The following is an 11,458-nucleotide window of genomic DNA, read 5'->3' as shown; positions in this document are numbered from 1 at the left end:
GTTACTTTTGAAAAGCAAACATAGGTAGAACATGTCAGGATGACAGTTTGCGCATCACTTGAGACTGGGTCGTTATTTCAAATATTTACCAGTACGTGATTTGAAAGCAGGCATCCAAGATTCTGAAGCATATCCCTAAGGTCCTAAGAATAACAAAAGAGTGAATAGGTAAACAAGTACACAAAACATTATGAACTATTTAGCAAAAAGTTAGAAGAAAACAACAATCGACGTTAAACATTTATTCAGTTCTAATTCCTAACTTGTGTTTGACGTACTAGTAAATTTAAAATTAAGCTATACTCCCATGCCCTAGATTTATGTACGATATGCAAAAAGCTGGTTGTGTGAAAACCCAACCGTATAAAGAAAAACTATAACCAAACCGCATAAACGGTTGTAGGCTCTGAGACAAATCAAGACTGCCCCAAAAACTAAACCAACAATTCGGAACGGTCAACTCAGCGGGAATTTTTGAGCACCTCTAGTCAGCTCGGCAAATTCCAGAGTCAATCGAAGAAAGGCGACAAAAAAACTGTCCGAAGCGTAGAACGGATACCGTATGCAATCATCGGTTATTTCTAAACAAATATACATAATTCATAGCTGTTATAATTTTTCCCTATCCTATTATTCCTATTTGTCTTAACAGCATGCGGTAATAATGGATTAGCTTTTTTTGTGGAACTTCCTTTGGGATTGTCCTTCTGGGGCAAACATCCTTCTCAAAGAAACCCAAATAAGGCGAAAAGGATGCATCGCACCGCAGCAACGCCAAGCAATACAGAAAAAGGGTTGACGATATCTGCAGGAGCATTGCCTGACCGCAGTGTGACTTAGAAACAGCGGGCAATAAAAAGATAATCCTTTCTTTGTCTTTTCCATTCTTCCAGGCGTTTGGATGCATCGTGCAGTCTACGAGAATTCAAAGCAAATGTTCAGATAGTAGAAAAAGGGTTAAAGGCAATTGACAGTTACCCTTTCTTCTGTACATAGTGGATCCACCGAGTAGTCTATGAAGCTGTACATTCGGGACCTAGATCATAAATCTTCGAGTGTCTTCTCGCTACCGTTGGCCTAGAAAATGTACGCAGGCCCACAGTAGGGCTTCCGTTTGATTCAATGTGCCTTCAAGCAACATGGTGTTAAATAGCAGAGTGGATGATTTGCATTGCCAGATCAAAACAGACCCGTGCATAATTTATGAATTATAGTAATCATTCCCTCAACAGTGTAGCTTTTTAAATAGATTATTGGACCAAACTTTTTGACCTGGTTTCTGCTAGATTCTGGGGTAGTCTCGAATCTGATTTGGGACAGGACAGCATGTGTAATAAGCATCCTGAATAGTGAATCCCATTTGCCATTGGTCATCTACCGCTGGGTGATCATGTTGTTGCTATATGGCCATTGTGAATGGTCAACCGTTAGGAATGTTTTATTACTTTATTGTGCTCATCATTAGCATGAGTAACATACCGGTAGATGTCATAACTTACAGCTCGCTGCTCATGTGTCGCGATGGTTGAAATTAATTTGAAGAGAATCTGCTTTAAATGGTCAGCGCCTATTTTCCAGATATGGTAATTTACTCTTGTATTGATTGTAAGTCAATACAAGCGTTGAGAGTTCTACTATTCATTCCTTTATGTAAAAAGAGGGTTTGTGATACTCCTTGATAATTTTCTTCTTTAGCCTAGATGAGTTTCTGAGAAGAAGAAAAAATAGGAGAAAATGGTACGTTTCTTTTTTTATGTTATTATTTTGATTAGAATCTCTTTTTACTGTGTTTTTTGACGATATTCCATGTGGATTCATTTTAAAAGATTTTGAGCATTCTGTGGCTGGAATTAATGCCAATGTATCAAACAATTTGTGTTTTGGAAGAGATTAGAGTGGGCCTACACGTATTATGCATGCTTGCTATTAGCTTCAACGAGCTCTTAAATATACGATGTTTCTATCAATGCTTGATTCATGCCTTATGTATAGTATGTCTTTCATGGGATTCAATAAAGTACTCATTGTGTTTACCCGTCGTACCATCGGTACAACGGTGCGGGAGGCAAAGTACAAAAGAAACGTATAATTAGATCTAATTTTTCCCCTCCCCTAATTGGCAAAACAGTAACGGTGCCTGGAAAGGATGCTTCGCCTCAATATCTTTATCTACCGAATATGGTTTGCGGCTCGCTGAAATATACCCTACACATTCTAAGATATTGCCGACAGCAGAAAGCCGACAAGCATACGAATGTGCCTGGGAGAAACGGAGAGAAAACGCATACTGTCTTAATCGAAAATGTGCCTACCCCCAGAATGAACGATGGTTTGTTTTTCGAGTCGACTGCCACGGTGCGGTGCAGCCGATCTTGTTGTTTGATTTAAAAGTTGGCCAGCACTACAGAAAACAAATGGCACATCAATTGGCGAATGGACACAACGGGTACGGTTTGCCTGATAATCAGGTAAACGGAAGCGGATAGCATATACCCTGCAAAATGCGGGGCGTGATATATGGATTTTTGGCAGATGAACCATACTGGCAATGGCCTTTGGGACACAGAATGGACCATGTCGTTCATGGTATTTATGCGAATTTGTTTATTGTATGGGTTGTAAAATTTCGACATTGGTTCACTTTTTAGCAAAACCAAACAGATCCTTCTCCAAATGCCACCAATAATAGAGAAAGACAATAGTAAAAAAGTGACATTAAAAAACAGTTAGGTATCGATCCAATATTTGCTTATCGTAAAACCAGCTGACAATTGAGCACATAAAAGTAACGTCTGCTTGAGGATAGTAAAGCACACGCCAACTTTTTTAAGCCGTAACAATAGCATAGGATAAAAAAATATTCGGTAGGTATATGACGAATGAATGCCATACTTACCTGTTTACCTGTTTAGTTCTGTGTCCTTTGCAATATGCAAACACAGTTTTCAAGCTAGCACAGTTAAAAAATGCAATAAACAACAAGGTAATAAGTGCCTTATTTTCAGACGCGCACTGAACAGTGAAGTCCATTTGGCGCGATGAAGCATATACGCTTCACATGATATAAGTCCTTGTAGGCAAATTCATAACGTACGTTTTCTTTACAAAATGTAAAATATTTGAATTATCTTTCGTAACGGGAGTACTAGCCCAAATATTGATTTTAATGTAAAACAATCAAGCAACAAATCCTTTGAAGGAGATTAAATAACGTATAAAGTTTTCGAACAAATAAATACAGAAGTTTAAGAAAAAAGAAAAAAAATGATGGAGCACGTTCTAATGTGTCAAATATACTGTTTTTGTACCGTTTCTTTAAGAACTGTGTTTGATTTGCCGAAAACTAAAGTGCTATAATAACAACGAATCTTGAGCTGTCGAGAGGTACGTTCAAAAATGTTTACCGAACACGGTGGCCGTGTTTGCAGATTAATTGAAATGCGATCAAGAGATCCAATCATAGTCATCAAACAACGAACTAACTGGTGGATAAATGCTTCTGCTCGGCTTTAGATTGGGCCGAAAGGTTGACAAATATTGAACATATTCTCGCAAAGCTTGATCCGTGTAGTAACGGAAACCATGCGTACACAAGTTTAGACTGGCTTTTAAAGCATCGGAATGGAATATTTAGTTTCAGTTCGGTTTCATTTATTTAGCAATGCTCCAAGTACATCCCCTAAGAATGGTGATATGCACGCATTTCATCTGTTGCAAAGCGTACAGGACCAGCAAAGTGGTCCGCGACAGGGCGGCGTACGGTGCTAGTTCATCTTCGCACAGACAGTTCTCACCAAATCCAACAAAGATTTGTTATGATTCCGGCCCACCAACTGTCTACCCTGAGCATCGTTTCGTGGTTCTGAGCAGGATGAACGGGGTTTCCCTTTGGCGTATTATTTATATCTCGGCTTCCTTGTGGCAATTCGGAACTTGGAAATTGTAGGGGGCTTAGACCTCTGCACAAAGGTGAGGCAACGCGAAGTTCAAGTTCAGCCACTTGGCCAAGGACTGACTACGCGAAGGAGATAGATGCAGCGGGCTTGCGAACAAGTGATCACGACCGCAATGCGAAGGGTGTGTTACATCGACGCCCATGTGTTTGGTGGTGGACGGATTTGGATAGCGTTGGCGATGGTACCCCAATGATCAGCGGGCGGACAAAACCGAGTCACAGGCCACTGAGCCACAGTGATCAAGGAACTGAACATTATATACGGTTATTACATGTAGGTACCGGTCGGCACAGTTTCACAGTTTTGTTACCACGCAACGCGTACCGGTACGATGAGACGATGGATAATCTTCGGAGGAGAACTAAATCGAATTGAAAATTCATTTCAAACATTCCGTTGAGACGCTCGCGATAGCTAAACTTTTGACCTCTCTCACATACAGCATAACACGTCGCGCTGGAAACTATGAAACGATACTTACACCCCCTAAGCTGCTGTCCGGCCGCCGATGCATAAGCAAAAACTTTCTACTGTTTTTATTGGCGATCGGTGTGCTATGCTAAATGCAAAATTGTTTACATGTTTCATACAATTCTCATAAGCATTGCGAAGTGTAGGCTGAGAATTGAGTGATTACGATTATTTGTCTTAAGGAATAAATTAGTCTAAAAGATAAATTTATAACATCTTTCTTACATACTGAAATACATATTTTCTTAATGGATTAGATTTTGTTAATTTTTATTTCATTATTGAATGTTTGCTCATTATTGAATTTTGCAAACAAGATAAAACTATCATCTTCTATAATGACACATAACGATTAAAAACTTTATCAATAAGCTGCCCGTATTTCTGAAAAAAAAATCTAAAGTAGCCAGATATCTATGCGATAACCCAGTGGCTGCTTCACTTAAGTTAGTTTTCCAACTGAACCGAGTCGCGTAACAAGGAAACTAGTGGTAATAATAATAAGTCTTGAGAATCTATGTAGGCCAACATCACTTTGTAAGTCAAAGTCAGTATATCAAAGAAGAAGAAAATATGAGAAAAGATGATATTTTTACCATAGAAATTATTGATAATTTTGTCAAGTTTTTCAAAATATTCAATGTTATTCTTGAACTCATACTACTTGACAACATGCCCATCATGGGCTCAAGTCCCCAATAGACCGTGCCCCCATACGTAGGACTGACTATCCTGCTATGGTAACAATAAGTCAAAGAATGCCAAGCTCACTTCATCAATGGGTACAGGAAGGCCTTGACCGACAACGGTTGTTGTGCCAAAGAAGAAGAAGAAGAATATTATTATAATCTCTACAGACGAATAATTATACAACAAGCTTACTAGAGTTTTTACTAAAAAAACATGGGAACAACTGTAGAAAGGAAAGTAGGTAAATCGGTACTTGCAGCTGTTAAAAGGTAATATTTTTACAATCCATTAGTAATATATTCTTGCAAAAAAAAATCTTCCAGTCCACGCATTAGTTATCATTTCATTTATCGTTTCAGTTTTGATTCATTTACTAACAACACAACACATTTGGAAGGTGTGTCGAAACCCTTAATTTTTTTTAGATACCCATGACGCGATACAAATAATGGATTTGTATGTTTTTAAAGTACACACCAAGCTTTGGAGAATAAGATGTCATCCGAGAAATGCTATTCAGATGAACCTCCCATTGGGCTATTGCATCCAGTCGACTACAACTTACATTTGAATACCGTTAGTACTACCTCACCGAATTGCTACGCTTCTGTAATGTACCAAAACTAGCACCTTCTCAAAAATACACAATGCTCCGGTATTGTACCATTGGTTTGACACAAAAAATGAACAAACAAGTTCATCGCTACGGGGGGCTTGAAGATCATTAATAATTCATCCGAAAATTCCAACCACCGGAATTTCTGGCATCAACAGAGCTTTGAGCAGTGCAAACGCGGAGCCACTGAAATACGTTGGACCCAACTTTGGGGTTTTTTTTTTTTGGTTGGGGTTTTGCTTTTTTTCTTCAGATCAGGTTTACTCATCTCAATACTGGGATGACGAAATTCAAATGACAGCCCTATTTGTGCACCAACTGCTGCCACTTAAAATTTTCTTGATCTGGATGCTGATGTGAGCAGGGATTGATGGTTTAGCTGTTGACTGTTACAATTTGTACACATTCTTAGAACTTGTCTGCTTCTGTTTTGTTAACACTCAAATATTTATGCTGCCAGTTTGTCTGCCATGATTTTGGGCGAGCGAGCAAGTCACACGCTTTGACGAATTAAGCGCAGAAGAGAATTGTGATCTCAAATAAAAATAAATGCACAAAAAGTTAGATATTTAGTGCATTGACAATTTTCAAACAAATTGAATATTATCTTGATGGGCATGAGGAAACCATTAACATGTTATTTTCCTTGCGATGTCCTTTTTTGTGGTGTATGAGAAAATAGACATTTGTATCTATCCCAACATGAACTCACTTGTCGGTAGACTAATCAAATAAATGTAATTAAGCTCGTCTCATCGAAGGAAATGAGGACAGGATATGTAATTACTGCCGATGGATGCATCGATTTGCGATACAATTTAGGTATAAAAGGAACGAATTGAAAGAGTTGTGGCACAGTCAACCAAAGACACTTCGCACATTCTATTCGTTTTTACGAAATTAGACCGTAAATCTTCTAAGAAATCCAAACCTATAAAGATGGTTTCAGGAAAGGCGCTATTCCTTGGTGTTTGTCTCTTGGTATTCGTAGTTGTTAACAATGCGCCCGTTAAGGCTAGCCCACAGATTGGTAAGTTGAGTTAGATTGTTGTGATAAATCATAGCATTTCTTGAACAAAATAATTGTTTCAGAACTTATGGGAGGATATGACATTATTGGAATCTGCATTACAAATTGTGCCCAGTGCAAAAAGATGTATGGAGCATTCTTTGAGGGCCATTTATGTGCAGAAGCCTGTGTTCAGTTTAAGGGCAAAACCATTCCAGATTGCGAAGATTTGAGTTCAATTGCTCCATTTTTAAACAAAATGAACTAAAATAACTAAAGGAATATTGTTCATACAAAAGCACGGAATAAACAAATGTAAAGCTGCAGCACCACGAAATGTCACTGGGAAAAACACTGAATAAAAGACATCCTATTGACAAATAAAAAAAAGTTCATCAGCAGTCTACAATTTTTGACCGTGAACAATGAAAGAACTCTCTATTTGCTCAACCATTCGGTAGCTGGTGGAGGCAAGTGTTTGGATAATATAGTGAACTCAACATACCATATGGTGACCACCATTGAACATCAATCTACCGCATCACAAAATCGCGGGAACGTTTTGTTTGCCCAAGCAATTAAAAGAGCAGTTCTGGAAGCTCTTGATCTGGTGTAATCATAACAGTTCGAATCGAGCAACTGGACGCCCTTCATTGTGGACGTATGAGCGCTGAAAATCTTGAGCACTGTAAAGTGCTACCATTACGTTGCAATTGTCTGACATTAAGTGGACCGATCCGGAAAGCATCCTTGGCGTTAGTCGAGTTGGATTTCATTCGGACCCAGTGATCTGGTCAAAAGACAGCAGTCCGAACTACTATAGCTACCTTCTCGGTGGATCAAGTGTTTGCCTCTGTTGTGATAGTTTGAGTGTCAGTATCTTCATGTTTAAGGGCAGGCATAGATCTACATGGGTTTCGTTAAACCTTAGGTGGAGCACAGAGGCTTGCCTGGGTTGAGTTTTGCCTCATACAGTATGTAAACACTTAGGAAGGAGCATTAAGAGGCTGGTGTGATTTTTGTAAAGCTCCACGTTATACATCTACCATTTGTTGGGGCCAGATTGTGGGCAGAATTGTAACATATGGTTTGCTGGCCGAATCAAATGTATGGAAATTAGAGTACTTGAAACAACGTGAAATATTTGTAGTGTTCAAGTTGAAGTCATATTTGGAATGCTTAGTATAAATATAAAAGTGACATCTGTTTTCCAGTTTGAAATTGTAAAGACCATATAAAGACCAGACTCTATATATTTATTAAATATAAGCTAGTAATAGGGCCATTCCATGTATTGTATGAGTTCACCTTGAACTATTATTATCCACACACTATGATAGAGTTCATGTTCCCACGATATCTTCTTGACGCAAATCCTTGACACGTTAGCGATCAACATTTGATTAAAAAAAAAAGCTCTCCACTCCGCGCTCAAATCTCCTGACCAGGTTCTGCAGTTAACATGAAAAATGTACCGCACTTTTAAACAGACCCAGAAAATCAATATTTGTTCCTGATTCTGTTGCCATTTACACCTTTTTTGCTCCTCTTTTGGGGTAGAAGCTCACTAGCGAGAGGGTATCGATGGCGATCGACTCATCGTGTGACCGTACCGAAGCACCAAAACATAGCGGACGTCAATAGCTGACTGTTTCGTATACCGTGGCGATGTAGGGCTTAACAATAGTTTGAGGACATGATTAATGAGATGTGTGTTAACCATGTTTTCAGTTTTTCTTGCCCTTAAATCCAATAATTTAAGAAAACGGAGTACCAAACAAAAATCAACCGTACGGATGAAGGTGTACGCAAATGCCTTTTCGACTAGTTCATGCCGCACAAGTCTAACGTCGGGCTCAGCAAAGAGACCTGCAGGTTCAATATTGAAACTTCAATAGGCAGCATTTGTATCCTCGTAAACCAATTTGTATGCTTTCAAATTATCATCCATCAACTAATGGGTTACTGCTACGGTGCGGTGCAGACAATTTTCTAAACAGAATACGAGGAAGAGATGGTACTCGGTAGGATGTTTTTGCTGCTCTTGATTTACCCGCTCCATGTGTAGAGCTGTTGACTGATCACCATTTCATCAAACTTTAGCCTGGAACGGACAAGGCATTTCTGATAACCGTTACGTCACTCGAATTAGTTGGGATGTATCATGGAGCTACCGATGATTCTAGGCACTTCGGACTAGAAGAACAGACCCGAAAGCGACGAGCAATAGTTCACATCCTCTTGTGACTTACTAATTACTTGTTCTCGTTAGAATCACCGCGATTTACACACGTTCTAATTAACGGTGTCGGAAAGCTCTGCTAGCGGTGCGGAACAGACAAGCCAAAACTTTTCCCGAATGTATTGTTTGTGCGGCATGTGAAACCGACTTTAAATCTAATTTTAATTGCTCACACGTTGCGGGATAACCTGTTTTGTGCAGTAGCCAAATTTTGAATAAGCATGCTGTAGAGTAAGATCTGACGAATTAAAGCTGTGAAGTTTTTATGAGAAAATATTCTGTTATAAATTTTTCTTTTATTTGTTTCATTTGTAATGTATTTTATATAACTATCTCGCCCGGCAAACTTATTTTTTTCCTAAATAATTAATTTATACCATCTCTGCTTTGTTATTTGGGATATTTAAGATAACATCTTAAACCGCTACACACATTACATCGATTGTGTGCCGCTAGGCACCTTACACCGAATATAAAAAAGTGCTTTGTATAACTATAACAACAACCTTGCTCTTCATCTGAGAGTTGGAAAATGGTAATTAAATTAAGTTAAATGTAACATTTGAATATTTATTAACTCTTAAAAGCTGTTCAATTCACCACTGGATATTATAAGTTAATTACGTTAAGGTGAAACATAATCATTCTCAAATAGATCAATTGTTTTGAAATTCTGATAGGAGTGTCTAAATTTATCGTAATGAATCAAAATAGTATTTCATCGTCTTAATTCTTAATTCATGATCTACACAATGGAACAGTAAGTTACTTATTATTTCATTAGAGGAATTGCTTATGACAAAACAAAACTAGGCTGTCTTTAACACGTCACTTTCAACAAAGCGTAATATCTTTAATGAAAATAACGAAGTAGATTTCACTTGTAAAATTCAACATCATATGTAGGAGTAAAGGTAGACGGAATGTCAAACTGATCAGATGAACCAGTAGACGGATGTATAAATTTGTACCATCTTTGAAACCATTACCGATGAATAACTATTTTAAATAGAAATTCTTGGCACCATATCTGGATTAAACACAGCTGTTTCTCCGCAGGAGGTAATCATCCGGTTCCGGTATATTTCTGTTTTTGTTTTGGATGCTGTTTTGCTGACGAATAGCGAAACCAGATTTGTTACAGATCTCTTGATTTTTATCTAACACAGCATACAAACTCGTAGAAACAATGGGCTGTAATAAATTGATGAGAAATAATTTATTCTTAAGTGATTATCCATTAAAATGTGATAATTATTAGATTCGACCGAGCGATAGCGTATCACCGGATTTGTGGACGTAGTAATCAACATTGTCGCCTATTGAATTTCCTTTTTGGTCAAAGCTGTTGAACGAGTGACTTGATTTTGTTTGAATTTCTCACGATACTCTTTTGGCTGGCTGCTACTGTCAATTGGTATTTCAACAGCGAACGAATCATTCCACTCCTCGAAAATGTTGCTTCTTGCTCAATCTTCACAACGTACGGTTCAGTAGATCTCATGCAGATGGTACGGTGAGCTCGTCGTCCCTTGCCGAATGATGTTCAAGCTGAGCGACAACGAAAAATACGATATTGTCCCATTGCTTCGTTGTGTAAGTATTGAGTTGAAAGCTTACGCTAGCCACAACAAGTACCAAAAAAGTGGTAGCGAGAAGAATGCAGCCCCCGGATAATGTAATTATCGGGCGTGTGTCAAAATGAATATTTTATTTGGATGTTAATCAGTTTTGTTGTCTTGTCAAAATACGTCACTTGGCAATATTTTGTTAACTTAGCCTTAACTTAGGCCTTCTATTCTGTAGCTGTTATCATTAAAAATCGTTGTTGAACCGTTTGAATAAACAAACAGGTGCAGAATCGTATTGTTTAAGGCTTGCAATTTGTTACCAAAACTATCACGATTTATTAGGAATGTTCAAAGAATTTACGGCTGATTAATAAAAAAAAACCTCCCGGAAATTCTGCCATTCAGCTGACCTACTGGTAATGGATTTTTTTTTATTTATTTTTATGTAAAACATGATTAATGTGATAATGTTAGTGTTCCATAACTACCGACTAATAAGAACTGATCTTACGACACGTGCATACAGCGAGAACGACCCTATGACTGCGATCGCTCGTAAATTTAATCAGCGTTACATGTTATTAGAATGGCACCAACCTACAACATTCCGTTGATCCGTCTTGATATTGTACTGAATGTTTAGCCTGCTCTTTGTTATAGTTATTTAAGTTCTAGTTTTAATTTTGTGATAAGGCAGCTTGTTTGGCCAATCACTTAAACATAATGAAAAATTAAACAATTCAACAATTTTTTTTTCTTGCAACACGGAATAGCTAAAAGGTGTTACTGTCATCCGTAACAATGCATCATATAAATCGCTTAAAAAATACCAGGAACTAAAAATCTATGAAGCATAAAAACGTGTTGGATCTCCTCCCTCAAGAGTACATCTAACCTATTTGT

At 38.0% G+C, this 11,458-nt stretch overlaps 1 protein-coding gene across 1 annotated transcript; it reads left to right on the top strand.

The window, feature by feature from the left end:
* Positions 1-6,593: 6,593 nt before the first annotated feature.
* LOC4577883 (eclosion hormone) lies at positions 6,594-7,143 on the top strand. Its single transcript, XM_001230804.2, has 2 exons — positions 6,594-6,763; positions 6,826-7,143. The coding sequence occupies exons 1-2, from the start codon at positions 6,673-6,675 to the stop codon at positions 7,008-7,010; spliced, it is 276 nt and encodes a 91-aa protein (XP_001230805.2). The 5' UTR covers positions 6,594-6,672; the 3' UTR covers positions 7,011-7,143.
* The last annotated feature ends 4,315 nt before the right edge of the window (positions 7,144-11,458 follow it).

This window comes from Anopheles gambiae, chromosome 3 (assembly GCF_943734735.2).
Source record: "Anopheles gambiae chromosome 3, idAnoGambNW_F1_1, whole genome shotgun sequence".
NCBI classification, from domain to species: domain Eukaryota; kingdom Metazoa; phylum Arthropoda; class Insecta; order Diptera; family Culicidae; genus Anopheles; species Anopheles gambiae.
Note: the sequence above shows the minus strand (reverse complement) of the source record. Positions and strands in the feature narration are given on the sequence as shown.